The following is a 21,389-nucleotide window of genomic DNA, read 5'->3' as shown; positions in this document are numbered from 1 at the left end:
AATTTCTTAAAATATAGGAAAATATATTTTTTTCTAAGTTGAAAAGCATTACAATTATTGTCAGCCTCTGCAATTGCTTTAACTTGACCAATTTGAAAATGTACATTTCCTTGCAAAAGTATACACCCCCCTTGGCATTTTTCACGTTTTGTTGCCTCACAACCTGCAAGTAAAATGGATTTTGATTAGGACTTTACACCATTTCATTTATAGAACATGCCTACAGCTTTATAGATGTATTTTTTTTATGTAAAGCAAACCACAAATAGGACAAAATACCAGAAAACATCATCGAGCACAACTGTTCATGTTCTTATTTTCAACACTAAGTAATGGCTTTGTTCTGGCCTCTCTTTCGTTGAGCCCAGCTCTATGGAGTGTACGGCTTATTATGGTCCCATGGACAGATCCTCCAGTCTCTGCTGTGGAGCTCTGCAACTACCTCAGGGTTATCTTTGGTTTCTTTGCTGGCTCTCTGATTTATGCCCTCCTTAACTGTTCTATGAGTTTTGATGGTCGGCCTTCTCTTGGCAGGTTTGTTGTGGTACTGTGTACTCTCCATTGGAAGATGATGGATGTGATGGTGCTCTGGGGAAACATCAAATACTTGGATATTTGTTTATAACCCCACCCTGACTTGTACTTCGCAACATGTCCCTGACTTGTTTGAAGAGCTCCCTGGTCTTGATGGTGTGATGCATTTTGCTTAGTTGTGCTGCAGCCTCTGGGGCCTTTTAGAAAAGGTGTGTTCATCCTGACAGATTATGTCACACTTGGAGTGTGCGCTGGTGGACTTCATTTCACTAATTCTGTTCTCTCATTTTTGTTTTTAAGGTAATTTGTTGCCCTAGAATTTTTGAGCAGCTTCATAGCAAAGCGGTGGACACCTGTTTACATGCCAATGTGCAGAGGTATTTCAGCTGTTAAGTAGATGACTTAAGCCTCGTCCAAAGGCTCTGGGAATTTTGTTACAGTGCGTAGCGACATTACCATTAATCAAATGGCATCAGCTGGGAATGTAGAAAAGGGTTGTCGCTGGATTCTTTTGGCAGAACGAGGACCCAAGACGTGGACAATTAAGCAATAAGCGTGACACTGTGCAAACACGGAAAATGTCTGACACATGAAATTACAAGGAAGCCTAACGGAGAGGTTGTTTTAAGTTTCTAAATAATCAAATCGTAGAAAACAACAGAAACATGAAGTATTCTGAAAAACAAATGGTTCATATATTGTCATTCTTAAGCAATTTTTTTGTGTGCACCCTAACAACTAAGGCGTAGTATAATCGCTCAAATGGGAAAGTACTGATTTTCTGTTGGAAGGTAATTGCAATTAATGATCGGTCCATTAAAGTGGATATCATGCATCACTGGTTACAGTTTACCTGAAATAAAGGCGTTTTGAGATCACTGATCTTTTAATGTTTTAACAGCGCTGAATGTTTCTGCAGTAAAGCACATTTAGACTGTCTAATAAAGAAAATGGGAGCCTGAGTCGTGTCTTTCTTGGTTGTAATGAAAGATCCTTGCACAGGCTCGTATGTCCCTGAGTTCATCAGTGGCAACAATTTTTGTGTTTAGCATCATGAAAGATAATCGTCTTTGAATAAAACTTAATTGTTAAGCTACACAGTTCAACAAGTTGTAGGTGGAGCGGAAGAGCGAGGACAAAGAGCTGAATGAAGGATGGGTGAGACAGAAGCACGTGGAGATGGAAGTACAGTAAAAATGGTCAAGAATATAGGTGAGTACTTTTTTAATTACACTGAACAATATTACAAAATGGTAAATAAATTAGGTCCACTTTTAATAGTTTTGACTCAATACTTTTTTTTAATAATCTGGATTTAGGCACATTCTGATCAACCAAGTGTACCGGTAAAAAATATATATATTTGAAATGTACATGTTTAAAAAATATGTTCTTTCATGCTTACTGATGATTACAGTCACAAAATCAGATTATCATAATCCATGCAAAATACCTAATCCAAAAGGAATGATATTTTTCAGTAATATCCTGTATGTGTTTCAATCTCTATAAAACAAAATAAATATTTTCAGCATTCTTGACAAAGCCACCAGACTGTAGAGGAGCTGAGCCGCTCCTTTAGTGCCAGACTTAGACATCCTGTCTGTAAAAAGGAGCGCTACCGCAGGTCATTTATTCCTGCTGCTATCAGACTTTACAATGCTGCACTGTAACTGCAACTGTGACCATAACTGTAATAATTAATGTGCAATAACCAAGGTGCAATAATCTATTTAATACACTGTCCTACAACCCGTGCAATAATCCTGATGTAGTGACTTCTGCTGCTATCACCACCTGAACATAAGTCAGCCCACATGTATGTATGTATGTATGTATGTACAAATGTATACAATGTATATGCACATACATACGCGTAGGTGCGTATGTAAGTAGGCGCATAGATATATGTATATATTTAAGTATATAGATAGGTTTATATATATATATATATATATATATATATATATATATATATATATAGACCACTAAGAATGTAAATGAGACATCATATGCCCATTCCTATTTCCTTTTTTTATATTTTTTGGTATTCTTTTTGATCTATTGTATATATGAAGATTCACTGTATATAACTGAATGCACCTTCCCTACTCTGCACCTTCTTGTATGAGCCGATGTGACGAGTGAATTTCTCCATTGTGAGATCAATAAAGACTATCTTATCTTATCTCTTATCTTATCTTACCTACCAAACTGAGCAGATAAAACTGAGCAGATAAAGAGGGTTTATGTGGGTTTTCTGTCTTAAAAAAGAAAGAAAGAAAGAAAGAAAACAAATATATGCATTTTAGCCAATGCATTGTCCGACTGCTGCTGGCCTTTTAACCTTTGAGTGTAAGTGTGAAACGCGCGAGCAGCTGGTGCGTCGTGTCTCGTGTGGGAGGGGAGAGCGCGGATCTAGACCGGGTGATCTTGATAAAGCTTTCGCCCTCGACCCGCTCGCTGCCACTCAGCCCCGATAGTTGAGCACAGCAGAGCACGGCGAGCCTCTTCCCTCCGGACAGCATGGGACTCACTCAGGACCCCAACTTTCAGAAGCTGCAGGACTGGTACACCGCCCACGCCCTGAACCTCAATATGAGGCACATGTTTGAGGCGGACAAAGAAAGATTCAATAAATTAAGGTACGTCTGGTACGATAGAACTCAGACAGCTCCTTAGAGCAGAACAGATGGACCTTTTTGTTTCGGTCAAAAACTTCATATATTAATAGAACTTTGTCACCTTAAAGTCATCAGATGCATTCCAGTTGTGCAAATCTGCCAGAAAATGTCAATATGTATCGCTTTCACAACGTGTCCTGGTGTTTTTGTTGTTCAGCTCATTGTTTTCCTATATTTCCCCACAGCCTTACGCTTAACACCGACGATGGAGACATCCTTCTGGATTACTCGAAGAACCTCGTCACCGAAGAAGTCATGAAAATGTTGGTTGACCTGGTAATTTGAATTCCAGCTCTGCTCTTTATTTTCCTGATAACTGCTGGAACGCCTCTTTAAGCAAGAAGCAAACATTCATCCTGTGACGGCTTGATTCTGGGTCACTAAGTGCTTCTTTGACTGAAATAAAACCACAATCTTGTAAGCAGCACTTTTGATTTTGTGTTACATTCTTTTCTTTTTATTTTTTTTTAGGCCAAATCAAGAGGAATTGAAGCTGCCAGGGAGAGAATGTTTAATGGAGAGAAGATAAACTTCACCGAGGTGCACATGGATGACCAAAAACAAGCTTTACTTAACTTTACGGCTTGGAAAACAGTCACCGTGTCTTGATCTTTGTCTGCTGGTGTTTTTGCATCTGAAGGGGCGCGCTGTGCTCCACGTTGCTCTGAGGAACCGTTCCAACACCCCCATCACCGTTGACGGCAAGGATGTGATGCCCGAAGTCAACAAGGTTCTGGAAAAGATGAAAGGCTTTTGTCATGTGAGTGCAAACCGTGGTGGGGCGGCCCATTTTCAAAAGGTTTGCTTCACAAGAGGTGTTTGTTGGTGACCGGGTGCATTTTTTGCAGAGAGTCCGCAGCGGGGAGTGGAAGGGCTACACGGGAAAGGCCATCACAGATGTCGTGAACATTGGAATTGGAGGATCAGACCTTGTGAGTAAAAAAAAATGTTATCAAACCATGTGAAACTATGACAATGCATTGCAGCTGGGTGATGGTGCTGAAGTTGGTGTATAATTTGGAGATTCATATTTGAAAATTCAATGGACATTTCTAACTTTTTAAGGACTCGTGATGGCATTTAATCCTCTCAAGGTCAAAATTCAAAACTGTAGGACTAAGTAGAGCTGAATTGGACCATTGAGACCAAAGGTTATTTAAAATCTGGTTTGAGGTTTATGAGATATTTACTATTTTCTTATTACTTCTTGATTGATTCTTAGCTTTTCTCAAACACATAGAAGTTTCTATTTGCTTTTCCCCACGCTTACAAAAACGCTATAGTGTAGTTTGCAGGAATTTTACGTGAAACATCGACGCAACATTTTCCGTAACTGTGGAGGGTAACGAAAACGATACGTTGTTAAACAAAAGAAAACATTTAAATCTAAAGATTGTGTGAGGCATTTTTATTCGGCCCCTCTGAGTAAATCGTTTGCTGCAGTTACAGCTTCACACATGTATCTCCATGGGATTTGTTTGTCGTTCTTTACAAAATAGCTCACCTCTCAGACCGGAGCCATCAATTTTCAAGTGTTGCCGCAAATTCTCAATTTGATTTAGGTTTGAACGTTGACTGGGCCATTCTACCATATAAATTAGCTTTTTTCCATCTCTGGCTATATGTTTAGGGTATTTGTCCTGCTGGGAGATGAACTTTTGCAAAAAAAAGGTGTCCCCACAGCATGACGCTGCCACCACCATGTTTTATATGAGGGTGACGTGCTGCATTAGTCTTTCTCTCTACACATATGTAGCATCCTGCATGTAGACCAATGACCACAAATTTGGCCTCATAAGGCCAAATTTGTCCCCCAAATAGGGGACAGACAAAACATGTGTAGGGGGATATAAAAATAGGACTTCTTAAATGTGTAGCTTTCCCCCATGTATCCATTTTAATTTTGACTTCACAGTTATGTGCCAAATTGTCTTGGTCTATCTCCCATAAAATGCCAGTGAAAATCCTTCTTTTTCACTGTGAAGTGACAAAGTGGACATGGAGAATTTCTACTGTCTTTAACCCTAGGGTCCACTGATGGTGACGGAAGCCCTGAAGCCGTACTCAAAGGGCGGTCCCCATGTGTGGTTTGTGTCCAATATTGACGGGACCCACATCGCCAAAACCCTGGCCAAGCTCAATGCTGAGACAACCCTCTTCATCATCGCATCCAAGGTATCCGGATTTCCTCGAAAACAACACGTCTTCACATTAAAGACGAGGCTTTGCATGAAAAGAAACATCCAGTGCATGTAAGATGTGGAAAGTTAAGGAACCTTCGACAGACGTTTCTGTCGACTGACAAGGAGCCACTGATTCTTTTTTGTTTTTGCAGACGTTCACCACTCAGGAAACTATCACCAATGCTGAGTCAGCCAAGGCCTGGTTCCTTGAACATGCCAAAGATGTGAGTGGATAGGGTCTGAAAAATGCAGTTTGATTTGGGAATTAATTGATATCCTTCTTAATCCGTTATTTGCTTTGTGTTAACAGAAAGCTGCCGTTGCCAAGCACTTTGTAGCTCTCTCTACAAATGCTGTAAGTTCGACAACCTTTTAAAAAAAAAAAACTTGGTCAGTCTTCAGCATATTAAAATCTGCATCTGAACCGGCCTGTTTTTTTTTTTTTTCTTTCTTCCCTTTAGCCCAAAGTGAAGGACTTTGGCATCGACACGGAGAACATGTTCGAGTTCTGGGATGTGAGTAGCTGCTCGCCTTTTCTTTCTAACTCTGTGATGGGGGGATTTGAGCAGCTGCTATAAATACACGAGACTTTTGACCTGTGAAGTAGGTGGGACAGAGACTCAGGAGAGCAGCTGCTGGGTAATCAGAAGCCCCTCTCTTCAGGTTCAGTTATTATTGGTAGTGGCCTTTCCTCTCGCAGAGGTTACGCTAAAGGTCACAGAGTTGCTTTCAGCCACATTGTTGGTATTTAAAAGGAAGCAGCACCGAGGAGGCCTTTTAAAACCAGATAATGGAAAATGTGCAGACAAGCAATACGTTTTGTCAATGGGGGCAAAATATCCATCAATCAATTTTATTTTAGTTATTCAATTAAAAAAAATGGACTCATAGATAGAACGACGTATTTAAATGATGTTAAGCTATTTAAAGCAATTTTTGATATTGGAACACCAGAGTTCTGTTTATTTAAATATTAGAATGTTGCATTAGATCAAATATGTAAAATTTTAATGCAGAATTGTTATATTGTTGCTATGCTTCTGCCTACTCAATTATGGGCTAACTTCTTGAGCAGACAGTGAGCGACACAAGCTCATTGCCGTAAAAGTTGGGTGGGACGGCTTTATGCAAGCATATAAATGTATATCAGGCTGTGCTTAATGAAACCATCCCATTTGGTTTGACTTTTTGAATTTTACTGTTGAAATTAGTTAACTTTTTGATAATATTCTTGTTTATTGGGATTCAGTGTGTTCTGATAGGGAGTTTCTCAATGAGATACAATTTATGTTGCTATTTTGTTTTTTTCTTCCAGTGGGTTGGAGGTCGCTTCTCCCTGTGGTCTGCAATTGGAATGGCCATTGCTTTACATATTGGTACGAACTGGACAGCTAAAATCCACAATTTTGTATAGAGGCTTGTTTTTATTTTATTTTTTATATCCGCATCAATAATTCAGTTCAGCTGCAGTGCTGGGTTAACCAACGCTATCAGTCAGGCTGCTCCTGTGCTTAACATTCTGCTCACACTGGATTCAGTTCATCTGCAGGAATTTCCACATTCATCCCACTTCTCTGTTACATTTTCTCATCAGGCTTTGACAACTTTGAGAAACTTTTGTCCGGAGCCCACTGGATGGTAGGTGCACCCCGATGAGCCAGTCACCTCTCAGATATAGAATAACTATTCTTATGGGGCCCTTGCGAAGGGGGCAGGAGGCTCTGAGCAATTAAAAGTAACTTTTAAACCTTTTTTTATTCTCTGCTGCAGGACAAACACTTCCGTTCTGCTCCCCTGGATAAAAACGCCCCCGTGCTGCTGGCTCTACTGGGCATCTGGTACATCAACTTCTTCCACGCTGAGACACACACTATGCTGCCCTACGACCAGTATATGCACCGTTTTACGGCCTACTTCCAGCAGGTTTGTCTCTTGGATGCATCAAAGCTTTCTTTCTTTTTCCATTTAATTTATTTATTCAGGAAAGGATACAGGAATATTAAGGGAGGAGATGCACTGAACCGGATTTAGGCACTGGTGAATTTCCATCTGTAGTCTTTGGGGCAGATAAGACCAATATAAGTGATGTGTGAGATTAAAAATCAAATAAATCCATAAAAAATGGCTAATGCTTGTCAATTCATGCTGACACCTTCTTGCTGATGAGCAGGGAGGTTTTTTTTTATTATTGTTTTGTGGAGGGAAACAAAGATCTCCTTTATGGGTCTATTTGGAAGCAGGGTTCACTCATAGAAAATGTCTGACCAAACATTAAACAAAGAGTGACACAAAAGAAATAAAAAAAAAAAATTCCCCACTAAGATCACTACCAGTGAAATAAAACGTAGTTGTTCTGGTATCATCATCTGCCATGAATGGTGGACCTGGTGGAGACAAACAGACAGACAGAGCAATCACAACATAAAAGTCAAACAATTACAAGTAGAAATGCAAAATTTTCAGAAATGATATTGAATACCAAGGACTATAAATTAAAATAGAAAAGAAAATGATTTGATAGAGGCAGCAGTTTTCAAGATAAAACAATATCAAAGAATTAAATCAGTCAAAAGATGTGTCACTAAATCTTCCATAGTCTTGATTTAAAAAAGTCAAAAAGTCTAAATATGTGTACATGTTGTTTGATATGTGTGAATATTAAATGGCGGGAGTCTTATGTTGTATGCAAAGAACAAATATGATTTTTTTTTTTACATTTCAACTGCCTGTCTGAGCCAATCAGTGAATAAAAGTCTGATTCTGATGTCCGGGAGATTTATTGGTGCATCTGCAACAAGAATGTTTGGCAAAACAGACCAAATACAACATTTGAGGGAGATAATGAGCAGAGAGTCCACAAACTGAAAGGGTTTCATGAAATATAGGTCATGTTTAAAAAAGCGTAGAGGAGACATGAAAAGGACTAATAGATATGAACGAAGAAACCATAAGACCAACTACAAAATGACAAGACCAAATCATAAGAATGCCCTCAAAAGCAAGACAGAAAAAAAACAAAAATATAAACAACATTTAAAGCCGTGTAGAAGAAGACAGAGAAAAGCCAGAACTTATCAGGAAAACCTTGAATTATGTGATGATTTTAAAAGTGAATGTTTATAATTTAGGGAGACATGGAATCAAATGGAAAGTACATCACCAACCACGGAGCACGCGTGAACTACCACACAGGGCCCATAGTGTGGGGGGAGCCGGGAACCAACGGACAGCACGCCTTCTACCAGCTCATACACCAAGGTAAAAACAACATTACGTATATACCTACTTTAATTCAATCAGTATGCATGCATCACATCAAATTCATTTATTGTCATTTCACTGAATAACTATTAGCATACACCAAAGCGAGATGTTTCTTTGGAATATCCTGTTGGGAAAATGTATTTACAGCAACAAAAACAAACAAATTAAATGATAAAAGCAAATATATGAAATAAGTGCATTATTATAAAGTCCAAATCTGAAACAGATCCCTGGCAGAGTTGGAAGCTCCAATAATCTATTCAGCTCATTTCACTGTCCACTGCAGGACCCTCTTGTCTGCACCATAAACGCCACACTTAGATGCAGTACATCAACGGTATTTCCACCAAAGCTCTGGAAAAGGTTGTGAGGTTACTGGTGTTAGTTTCTGCTTCCTTAGAAAGTCCAGTCTCTCCTAAAACCACTTCATGATCCTATTTGTGTCACTTGACCCTGTCAGGTACACCACATCATCTCCTTTATTTTCTCCAAGCACAGCAATAGGTTGATGCTTCTGCCTTTCAACAGCTTGACATCCTTCCTGTGTGTTAATTTATCTTTTCCATGAATTAACCCACAAATGTAATATTCATATTTTTTATTCCCAATTTAATGAAGATGTATTTTTTCCTGCATGAAAAGCTTTTTGTTTGTTTTCAGTTTAGTAAAGGTTTATGATGATTATTATTATTATTATTACAGTTTTTATAGATTGCTTTGACGCAGCAGTCAACTCAAAACTCACATTTTTCAAAACAGTTAACGCAGAGGCCTAAACAGTGGCACCAATGGTCAAAATTAAACATTTTGTTTGCAAAGGGTCACAACTCTGCCAAAACATTTAAAATATGGACCAAAAGCACATTTTGCCCTCAAACAACACAACTTGCACACAAACGTTTGAGCCCTTCCAATCATTCGTTACACAAGGGGCAACAAAATACAAAACACCACACACAGTGTGAATCAGTGCAGCATTGCTGGTTCATTGTAGCCAAAGACTGTACGAGCTTACATGTCAGTGTCATTTGTAATCAAATTTGCCTTTTTGCAAAAAATGGATCCAGGAGTGGATATGTTGTGATGCAAATTTTATTGATTCTTCATTCTTTTTTTTTCCAGATAAACAAATGAAATATTCCAAAAAATGAAAGATTCCAACAGAAAATACTAGAGCTGTTTGTTCCTTCTAGTCCATTCTGTCCTGACGAATAGGCCACATGGCCTCATCTACATCACACTCAATATTTTCCCTTGCAGTGCACCTAGGGAAACATCTTCTTGCATGCCTGATCCATCCTTGACATGCCTCTGCATCTACATCATGGGCAGCAGCAGACATTGCATTGAGCAAAGGCATCTGCTCATAGGGGCAGTGATCACATACCTTCCATCTCCATGCACTGAAGAATTCCTCTATAGGAATAGATAGAGATGTATATACTGTATAGCAGCAACACCTGCTGTCCCGTAGAAAAACTCTTACCATGGATGCAACCGTGTTTCTATTGAGAAAAGTTTGGACTCTTTGCCCCTCTAAGTGAAAGGCCATGATTTACCACATGATCAATCATAGTTGCCTGAATTTCATCTGTAAATTGAGCCCTTCCAGCTACACTGCCACCTCGTACACAGATTCCTCTTCCTCATAATCTTCTTCCCCTGACCCGTCTACCTCTTACTCTGACTCTCATCTGCCTTAGACCATCCATGCTTGCAAAGATCAACACACAACATGGCACCTTTTACATAAAGCCTGCAAACTGACTGCAAATTGAAAAATTGTGTAAAGAAGTGTCAATCAGGTGCTTCAGTGATTTCATTCTGATCAAGAAGTTTCTAAGAGCTTGGAACATATGGTTTCTGTTTTGCTACTACAGCTAAAGCAATGGAGTTTGGACTGCATGAATGACATCTGCATTAACTGTTTTGCAAAAGGGCGGGAAAATGTGTCAAACCAATGAAAATGAGTTAACTCATTTGCAAGAGGTGTCTTTTGCTCTGCAGAGGTGGTGATGCTGAAAACTGAGAGGTTGCAGGTTTCTTCAAACAGGTCAAAGCAACCAATAAAAACTGTATTATAAAATAAGCAATACTGCAACTGACCAGTGAAGCCTTTGTAGCCTGTATACATATCTCAGATTTGTCTGTTTAAGCCTTTGAATCTCCAGAGAGTTAAAAACTACCGTGTTCATTTTTGTCTCTGGCGGCAAACCTTTCCGAATCTTGTGTCCTTTAAGTAAAAAAAGGAGAATGTCCAAGGGAAATTTGACATCTTATTGAATCATAATCGCCAGTAACAAATATTCTTGTTAAGACTCCTGCAGTGATTGGTTTAAAAACAATTTGACTAATTACCTTAGAAACAGTAAAGGATAAAATTATCAGATTAGGAGAGAATACTTTTTGGGGGGGATTTTCCAGTAATGCTGCTTCATTCGTGTTATCTAAAATCTTTAAAGCTTGTTTGTACAACATTACATGGTTATTGGTTGGAAAGGAGTGATGAAATCAGAGTATGCAAATGTAATTTGCCTTTACATCCAGCTATAGTATTTTCAGACAAAAATTAGCTATGATCATATTTTGTGGTTTTTGACTTTTTTTAAATATATGAACTTCATTTTTATTTATTTGTGTGTGTGTGTGTGTGTGTGTGTGTGGGGGGGGGGGGGGGTTCAACACACTACACAGATTTCCTTTTCAGCTACTGTGCAGCCTGTTGTGCAGTCAGTTAAATACAGGATATGACAGCATCATCTACATATAACATTCACTTATCTCATTCATGTCCTAAAACAGAACCCTGTTATATGCAGGTTTCATTGTTTCAAAATGTTGATCTTATGCTGTTGGTATTGATACATTATTCTCCATCAATATGATTGAATGCCATGAAAAGCTTGTTCGAAAAATTCTACTTTTTAAGTCTATGCAGTGGAACCACATGGTTTTACAAAAGCCTTTTTTCAGATCCAACTACATCAGTGTCAAAGGATATTTTGCTGTTTCAAATTTAGAGTTCTGGGTCTTAATAGGAGCTACATATGAAAAGGTTTGGCACTACTTGACTCTGGCTGGTTCATTACAGGAACACGAATGGTCCCAGCTGACTTCCTGATCCCCGCTCAGACCCAGCATCCCATCAGAGACAACCTGCATCACAAGGTTTTACAGAGGCTGTTCAAAGCTGTTTTAAACATTTGTTTAAATCATGACGACCCTCTTTTGAGTACTCCACGGGATTATTTAACAGTTGAAGGTCAAGGTTTCTGTTTTGCAGTTGTTACAATAGCATTTTGCAAACAACTTATTGCCTTTTATGCTTAAATTGCTTTGAAGGCTTTTGAGGGACTGGGAGTTGTTTATTCTGAATACTGAAAGTGTAATAATTGCAATTTTTGTGACGATATAAAAAAGAAAATGTTTACAGAGTAACTGCTGATTTTTTTTATTTTTATATTTGTCTTTAGATATTGCTGGCCAACTTTCTGGCCCAGACAGAAGCACTGATGAAGGGTAAGACCACAGAGGAGGCCAGGAAGGAGCTGGAGGCAAGCGGCCTGAGCGGAGAGGCTTTGGAGAAAATTTTACCTCACAAGGTAAAGTTAAATGAAGAAAAAAACTACTTTTTTATGTAAAAATAAGATTACGACACACAAAATGCTTTCCTAACCGGAAATGGAGCCAGCATAGCACACAATAGACTGGGAAGGCCAAAGAACGTAGGAAACAAGGCCACCCAGTGGTTGTGAATCAGAATCACTCAGCAGAATCTACATTGTTTGTGTTAAACGAAGCAAATTGATTGATTTATTCAGAAATTATCTCCATGTGATCATTTCAGGTTTTCCAAGGAAATCGACCAACCAACTCCATCATCTTCAAGAAACTTACGCCCTTCACACTTGGAGCACTCATAGGTGAGATTTACTGAAGATGAAATAGAGTCCATAAATGCAGTTGTTTAATAATTTTCTAATTTATTATTTCATGTTTTATAGTGCTAAATTCTTTAATGTCTGTTTCTCATATTACTTATATTTTTTAGATTGTATGATTAATGCCAGTCTTGAATGCTTTTAGGCTCACAACCTTGATTGCATCTAAACTGCTCTGCCTCAATCAAAGTCTGTAAAATAAGTCATACAAAATTTTAACATTTATGCATCCTGGTAACGTATAAATAATCCACATGATGCTACCTGGAAGAGAAAGGTGGTTCTTTAATCAATTGCACTAAATTTGAAAATTGAAAGGAATTTGTTATTACAGACACAGTTACAAAAGATAGTACATAGGATAATTGCGTTGAAAAGTAGTTTTTTTTTGGAAAAGTGCAATATAAAAAATCTAATTTCAAAATAGTGATGAAATATTGTAAATTCACTTAGCTGTCATGCAAAGACGGATATTCAAAAGCAGCAACTGCGCCGTTACTAAGCTGCTGCAACATCCTGAACAGGTTCGGTGAGGACATAGCACACTGTTGCATGGTAACAGTCGCTTTGAAACTAGGCTGCCAAATTAAGCAAGCATATTATGTTCTATTATCATCTGATTCACTCTGACACATCCATAAATCTACAGTTAGCAATGACAAACGAAATATGTTTCTTTCTTTCTCAACTTATAATATTTACTGTGTTGTGTTGCAGCCATGTATGAACACAAGATCTTTGTCCAGGGTGTAATGTGGGAGATCAACAGCTTTGACCAATGGGGGTAAGTTGTTTATTTCTTTCTGTATGCAGACGGGCAAACTCACAAAGCTATTTGTTGATGTGAAATGTTTACAAACCTGAGTTTCCATGTCTTTTTAATACTCAAACTTTAAGCAAAGGCAAATCATCCCCTAAAGTCGGTCTTTACATTTATAGGTACCATTTTACTTGCATTTAAGGCAGCTTGTTTGCCCACATTTCTACGTACTTATGTAAATTACAGCCAGAGCAAAAACCAGTGCATTTTGCATTATACAAATAATGCAGGGAAAGAAACGTCTCCTGAAAGGTGGAGGTACTTGCGGTGCAGGAAGAAAAAGATATAAAATCACCAGCACTGTGGGCTTTATGCATAATATTTCAGCAAATTGTTCCTCTAATCAAAACAAATTGCCTAAAATTGCATTCATGATTGTGCAAACAGTTCAGCAGACGACAACAGTTTTGCCGAGAGTCAAACTGGGACAACGAGGAGAAGGAGGTGATACATTGACGACAAAGAAAGAGGATGTTGCAAATGAGCGCACCACTACAAATAGAAACCAAACAATAGTTTATTTTTTATTACGTGAAATGAAGAATTTGCAATTGTGCATGAGAGTTCTCTGTTTTTGTTTTTGATAAAATCACAAGTTGCTACAGTATACTGTAATGGCCACACATTAAATTCATGTAACTTGATGCATTTTTGATTGAATCAATGCATTTTATCTACGAAACAAATCCGTCAGAGCAATGCATCATTCCACTGTCTTTTACAGTCTGCAGCATCATGTATTATTTAGAAATGCCTTTCCAGCGATTTCTCCAGTCCGACCCTGTTCTAATGTGGTCAACCACAGTAACGCTCTAACATCATGGCTGCTCCCACCGGTTCTTTAGGCAGCTTACAACTATAAACACACTCTAAGGATGACTCAACAGCAGAGTTTAATTTTCCCATTTGTTCTAATACGGGAGAGAAACATTCATACGGTTTACAGGACTCTTATAACAAAACCATCCCAGGCATCATCCTGCAGACAAAGAGCCCTGATCTCCTAGATATATGGCTTTCTCTAACCTTAGACACACCCCTCCAAGGGGTTGGTCTCCTCACATGATGTCTGTAGAAGGAACGTGTCATCATGGAGACCTTATCTGTTTTCCATGTGTTTGTTTGGGTGTCTTCGAGCTGACTAAGTGAATGTACGTTTCTGATTCACAGGGGAAGCTGTTCCATTAAGAACTCCACACAGCCTATATTTGATTGGACTAGCTTTACCGTTTAACAAAAGATTACATAAATTAAACAAAGCGTAACAGTTCTTAAAGTTTTGATCAAAGCTTTGTAAGAACAGCACCTGGGGTCCTCGAAATACAATTTTTTTTAAAGCTGCTATCAGTTCAGCACCGCTCCGTCATGTGTCGCCACCACGTGTGTTCTGCATCACCACGTTAACACCTCCAGCAAGCCTGCAACTTAGCTCCGCAGGTACTAATAGCAAGCCTCAACATCTAACATTAGTCAGGCATGGTTCAGCTACGATGAGATGTCTTCAAAATGTGTCTGAAATCTGAACTTCTTGAAACTGTTTCAATTATTTTGTGCACATTTGGATTCCAATTCCAGTGTAATCTAATTGGTCTGTTTGTAGGTTGGGAACAATCATTCAGATTCAGTTTGAAGCAAATTGGACCATGCATGTGTGATTTAAGGCAAAGCCAACTGTATGCAGACGGCGAGATATAAAAAAATATGCCAGGTTCCCACTCCCACAAGGTCCGGCTGACCGTCACTGTTCAGACTAAGGTTCAACATCCCCTTGTTCTGTGACATCAATCAAAGCTTGAAGCCTAAATGAGCGTAAAGAATATTTACACCACAGAAACATGTCACTTCCTGTTCTAAGTGGGCAGGTTGATGTCAGCAAATGACCATGTGAATGTGTCCAATTCTGAAATGTCAACAGAATAAGAAATATTTGAATTCCTATAGGCAGAAGGAAAAGTAAAATAAAAAAAAATAAAAAATAAAAAACGGTTTGTGGATCTGCTAAAGAACTGCTACATGATCTAAAAATAGGTGCAAATTGCTCCCATCTCTTGGACTTGATGGGCAGGCTTGCATTTGCGTGTATTTAATGCTATCTGCTTTGTGAATCCAGTGCACAAATAAAGCAAACAGTGGGCACAAGATGGCAGCAACAAATGGAGTTGATTGCCCTGCTTTGTGCATTACTTCCAGATCGTCCATCCTAGTAATTATCTGTACTGTACAGTTCTAAGGTTGTACAGTACATGATGGTAAACAGTAGCTAAAAAGATATATCTATCTATCTATAGATAGATAGATAGATAGATAGATAGATAGATAGATATATATATATATATATATATATATAGATATATATATATATATATAGATAGATAGATAGATAGATATACTGTATATATTTTTTAAAAAGCATCACTGCGCTTAATGAAATCCTTTCTTCTCCTTCCCTACTCCACCAACAGTGTTGAACTCGGTAAACAGCTTGCAAAGAAGATTGAGCCAGAGCTCAAGGACACCGCAGAGGTCCACTCCCACGACTCATCCACCAACGGACTCATCAACTTCCTCAAGAAGAATTTTGCCTAAGTTTGAAGCTTTCCCCGAACATCATTACCCTTCTGATCAGTTCAGAATCTGCCTGGACTGGAACTGCTCACTCCCACGCAGTCGAGCAGAAGCACTTGATGCTTGTGCTCTCATTAGGAATATTGCGACTGTCTACACACAATGTTGTCTTTGCCGTGTCACAAATGTAGTCGTTTGTTGCTGCAAGCAGAATGAATCATGCTCCCATTGTCTCTACTGCTGCAGGAATTTGTGTTTCTGAAATAAATATCTTTTATCAGATCCTCCGTTTTACTCTCAAGGCTGAGCTGCCAGTGTTCTCCTACCTACAGCGTGAGCAAATGAGCCTCTGTGGGGCAGAAGAAAGGCCGTCACTAGATGGCACCAGAGAGCCTGCATTACTTCCCTGGGAGCATGCAGGCCTCCCAGAAATGACTATTTGTTGGAACAAAAGAGCAAAGTTCATTTCGTTTGTGGTGCTTTCTTCCTCCCCACAGGTCCCAAGACTCCACGGCATCCATTTAGAGAGAAAAACAAACAGCATCTGGATCACAGTCCACTCCTCATTGGCACTTCATCTAAACATCATTTAGATGCTTCGAAAACATATGCCAAACTTCCTGTAAATGTAAGCCATTAGACCACATGTGATAATCGTGCAAAAATATGTTTACAGATAGGATACATTATTTGCTCAGATGCATGATACTAGCAGGCCTCAACGTGCCTTTTTTGTATTTTCTCATTCTCTTCAAGCCTTCTGCTGGGTACCATTACAGAGCGTGCATAAGGACAAACAGAAAGTTAAAAAAGAAACGCAGACCCCCAGACACCGCCGGGTTTTCACTGCTGTTGCCAGGCAACGCTACATTATTTTTTATTTTTTTCCATCTCCAGCTCCCGAAACAAGATACGGAAAGGGACGGCGTTAATCTAAGGATACTATCAGCCATCCGCCCTTAATGAGTTATTAGTGCTCATCAGCAAGAAAGAAGAGTGTTTGTACCTGTAGCCACAGAGTCTGAGTGGCGGCTGCACGGTTGGCTTTAACAAGCAGGAAGCAAGTCATCACGAGGAAACAAAAACAGGCCAGCGGGATCAAATTGCAGCCTGAAAGCATGGATAACGTTTTTGTATGCGTTCCTCACATGTTTGTCGTACAGTGCCTCTGCATACCTTTGCAGTGCAATTCATGCTTCCTTGGGTTTACTGTCAGGCAGTTTTACTTCCTTCAGGTCCATCTGTCTGCACCTAATCGAGGGTTTGTCCTGCTTCCAGGGCACTATTGCCAGTTTTCAGCCACAGTTTTAATGCCCAGGTCAGGTGTAGGATTGGAGCGCGGTTCCAGATGAGTCTAAATTTACAAAGTATCAACCACTATAGAAAAAAATCCTTTGCAATCCATGTTTTTTGTTGTTGATTCTTTTAAATCTGCTGGTCATTTTTAACCACTTGTAATTTTGCACCTTTACAGGTTTCAGCTTTCTTCCTGGTACAATAAACAAGCATCAGCCATAGGATGTTAGAGATCCTCTTTAACATGCAACGATTTAGAGTTCATCCATTCATCCATTGGCGTCCACTTATCTGAGATCAGATCAAGGGTGTAACACAGGGTTGTACTTTTCGTTACATGTGCCAAAATTGTCAAGTCAATAGAACTCGAGGGCAAAAAAATTAATAAGCCAAAAAATCCATTCATCCATCCATCGTCTTCCGCTTATCTGGGGTCGGGTCGCGGGGGTAGCAGCTTCAGACGTCCCTCTCCCCAGCCACTTGGACCAGCTCCTCTGGGGGAATCCTAAGGCGTTCCCAGGCCAGCGGAGAAACATAGTCCCTCCAGCGTGTCCTGGGTGACCAGATGCCCGAGCCACCTCAACTGGCTCCTCTCGACGTGGAGGAGCAGCGGCTCTACTCTGAGTCCTCCCCGGATGACTGAGCTCCTCACCCTATCTCTAAGGGAGAGCCCAGACACACTACGGAGAAAACTCATTTCAGCTGCTTGTATCCGGGATCTCGTTCTTTCGGTCACGACCCAAAGCTCGTGACCATAGATGAGGGCAGGAACGTAGATCGACCGCTAAATCGAGAACTTTGCCTTTTGGCTCAGCTCTCTCTTCACCACAACGGACCGGTACAGTGCCCGCTTCACAGCAGACGCTGCACCAATCCGCCTGTCGATCTCCCGCTCCATCCTCCCCTCATTCGTGAACAAGACCCCAAGATACTTGAACTCCTCCACTAGGGGCAGCACATGCTCCCCAACCCGGAGGAGGCACTCTACCCTTTTCCGGTTCAAGACCATGGTCTCGGATTTGGAGGCACTGATTTTCATCCCGGCCGCTTCGCACTCGGCTGCGAACCGCTCCAGTGAGAGCTGTAAATCACGCCCTGATGAAGCCAATAGGACCACGTCATCCGCGAATAGCAGAGAAGCAATTCTAGGACCACCAAAACGGATCCCCTCAACACCTTGGCTGCGCCTAGAAATTCTGTCCATAAACGTTATGAACAGAATTGGTGACAAAGGGCAACCTTGGCGGAGTCCAACTCTCACCGGAAACGAGTCCGACTTACAGCCGGCAATGCGGACTAGACTCTGACACCGGTCATACAGAGACCCAACGGCCCTCCATACTCCTGGAGTACCCCCCACAGGAACCCGCGAGGGACACAGTTGAATGCCTTCTCCAGATCCACAAAGCACATGTAGACTGGTTGGGTAAACTCCCATGCACCCTCCAGGATCCTACTGAGGGTGTAGACCTGATCCAGTGTTCCATGGCCAGGACGAATCCACACTGCTCTTCATGAGCCACCAGGAGCTCGCCAGCGTGCCCCACCTCCAGGCCTGGCTCCAGAGTGGGACCCCGGTGACCCGCGTCCGGGCAAGGGAACACAACATCCATTTATGGTAATCATCATAAGGGGTCTTTGAGCTGCTCTTTGTCTCATCCCTCACCTAGGACCTGTCTGCCTTGGGTGACCCTACTAGGGACATAAAGCCCCTGACAGCATAGCTCCTAGGGTCATTGGGAAATATCATTGGATAGATGTTACTACGAAATTAAAGAGAATGTCAAAAGTGTGTTTATTAAAAAGATGAACACTTTGTGTTGTACTTAACATTTTCAATTGTAAAATTTTTACTTTTCTGTAATAATTTGCCCTAATTAAAAACTAAAACCTTCCATCTGCATCAGCCACCTGCGCTGGTGGACCATATATTTCTTGAAGTGCCTTTTGGGGGTAGTGCGTGTTCTAGTTTGGACCTGGAGTTTCCTTCCTGTTGGACAAACCCTCTGAAGGGAGGTACTCAGGAAGTGCTCTGATCAGATGCGTGACCCACCTCAACTGACTCCTTGCAATGCAAGCTCTGTCTGGATGACAAAGCTCCTTAACATGTCTCCAATCCTGAGTTTGACCACCCTACAAAGGAAGCTCACCTCAAGAGCTTGCATCCGGGATCTTGGTCACGATCGATATCTCACAACCACGGGTAAAGGCTGGAAAATCAAGCTCTTTCTTCACTTCAACTGTAATGTCTATACAACCGCAGACATGATCTCAGGCTGTTCATCTCCCACTCCATCGCTCATGAAAAAGACAGCAAGATTTCAGAAATTGAGATGCTCGGATCTCATTCTTTTTATGACTATCGCCATATTTAATGAAAATACTTAACCACAAAAAGAGCAATAAAATGATATCCAATTATTAATGCTTGCGTATACAAAATGTTTTTTTATTGGTGCAAAATGGAAGTAGGAAGGGGCGAAATTGCAATGTGTTGGCATGAGATGGGAGTGAAGGGTCAAATTGATCGGGAAGCCACAGGACATTTTGTATTTACCGTGAGCTGCAGTGCTGGAAGCAGATTCATGGTCCACTATCTAAAAAAATTATATAAAAAAAGCTTTGAAAGACAACATCTGAGAAGGGAACCTGCAACCACTGTTTATCACTTTTGGTTTAACAGGAGCCTTACAACTGGGCATGAATCTGATGACTTCCCATGCCAGGTAACTTCAGGGAACAGTTCCTGTCGAGGGAAATCTAATCCCTGCAATCATAAGACCAGGCTCTGACTCTGAGCAATCCCAGGCTGTGATCGACAAGAGTGACAGAAAAACCCTGGAAAACATTTTTTAAAAAGCCGCAGTGTCAAGCGTAGCTTCATTTTTCCCACGACTACAAGGGTTATATAAAGAATAAGTTAAGTACGTGGGCAGAGCTCAAGACACTGCAGCATAGGAAGCCTGTTGGAGTTCAATAAGGCCTCCTGGGACATCAGCTGACCACATGTTCTTAAGGCTCCCTATAAAATGTCTGCAGATCGGAGATGTTTTGTATTATAGGCAAAATGAGAACAAAAATATTCACCACTAGCCAACATGTAAAGCTCCTTTTCTTATAGTTTACTCCTGATCCCATCCAGATTCCTCCCTGTTGAAAAACCAAGTAGCTCGGCTTGTGTGGCCTGCTAGGATGTCCTTAGGTCAGTGTTTTTTGGCTTGCTGTGTAGAGTTTTCTTTTTCTTACTAAGAGTCCCTTGTACGTTTTTTTTTTTTGTTTTGTTTTTGCCACATTCGAACATCGAGGAAAAACGCACAAATGGACTAACATCTGGCTCTTATCAGCATCACAATGTGAGATATACATACAAAAAAAATACTCCCACGCTGGCTTCTGCTTTGGCTGGAACAACAATGCATCATAATCACATCAGTGTTTCCAATGATTGCTGAAACTCACATTTTCTTTTTTTACATCAAGGCTCTCCTCTGGTTGTGATCAGATATTCAATGCCAGGGGACACGATTGTGTGGCTTTTGTTGCCAACAATGTGGCTGTGGGAGCAGGGTTTGTTCTTTAACCTTCAGAGCGGCTTTATGCCGTTTCATGGAAGTGACTCAGCTTGGCAACAACAAAAAAATTAAATAAAAAAATACAAGATGTTTTAAGAAGTGAATCACCAACTCCTAAAAATTGTTTCTTCATTCAGAAAAAAGATTTTGCCAGCTACTAATTATAGAAATTTCCAAAACTTGTTTCTCCGCATTTGATCACATTAAAACCACTAACATCAATGCATCTTGCTAGAATATTATTAGACTATATATACATATATATATATATATATATATATATATATATATATATATATATATATTTACACATATGTATACATACATATATACATACATATATACATACATATATACATACATATATACATATATATATATATATACATATACACATATATACACACACACACACATATATATATATATATATATATACACACACACACATATATATATATATCTACATATATATACATATATATGTAGATATATATACCTTTTTTATAAATCTGCAAGACATGACGTTC

At 39.9% G+C, this 21,389-nt stretch overlaps 1 protein-coding gene across 1 annotated transcript; it reads left to right on the top strand.

Annotated features, from left to right (window-relative positions):
- Positions 1 to 2,990: 2,990 nt before the first annotated feature.
- On the top strand, positions 2,991 to 16,273 carry gpib (glucose-6-phosphate isomerase b). The gene is made up of 18 exons (XM_012855083.3): positions 2,991 to 3,179; positions 3,404 to 3,494; positions 3,690 to 3,758; positions 3,859 to 3,978; positions 4,067 to 4,150; positions 5,247 to 5,393; positions 5,554 to 5,625; positions 5,712 to 5,756; positions 5,863 to 5,916; positions 6,717 to 6,777; positions 6,996 to 7,039; positions 7,172 to 7,324; positions 8,530 to 8,659; positions 11,757 to 11,833; positions 12,139 to 12,267; positions 12,513 to 12,588; positions 13,324 to 13,390; positions 15,889 to 16,273. The coding sequence occupies exons 1-18, from the start codon at positions 3,061 to 3,063 to the stop codon at positions 16,010 to 16,012; spliced, it is 1,662 nt and encodes a 553-aa protein (XP_012710537.2). The 5' UTR covers positions 2,991 to 3,060; the 3' UTR covers positions 16,013 to 16,273.
- Positions 16,274 to 21,389: the final 5,116 nt, after the last annotated feature.

The sequence above is a fragment of the Fundulus heteroclitus genome, chromosome 4 (assembly GCF_011125445.2).
Source record: "Fundulus heteroclitus isolate FHET01 chromosome 4, MU-UCD_Fhet_4.1, whole genome shotgun sequence".
Lineage (NCBI taxonomy): Eukaryota > Metazoa > Chordata > Actinopteri > Cyprinodontiformes > Fundulidae > Fundulus > Fundulus heteroclitus.
This window is presented reverse-complemented; position numbering and strand designations above follow the sequence as displayed.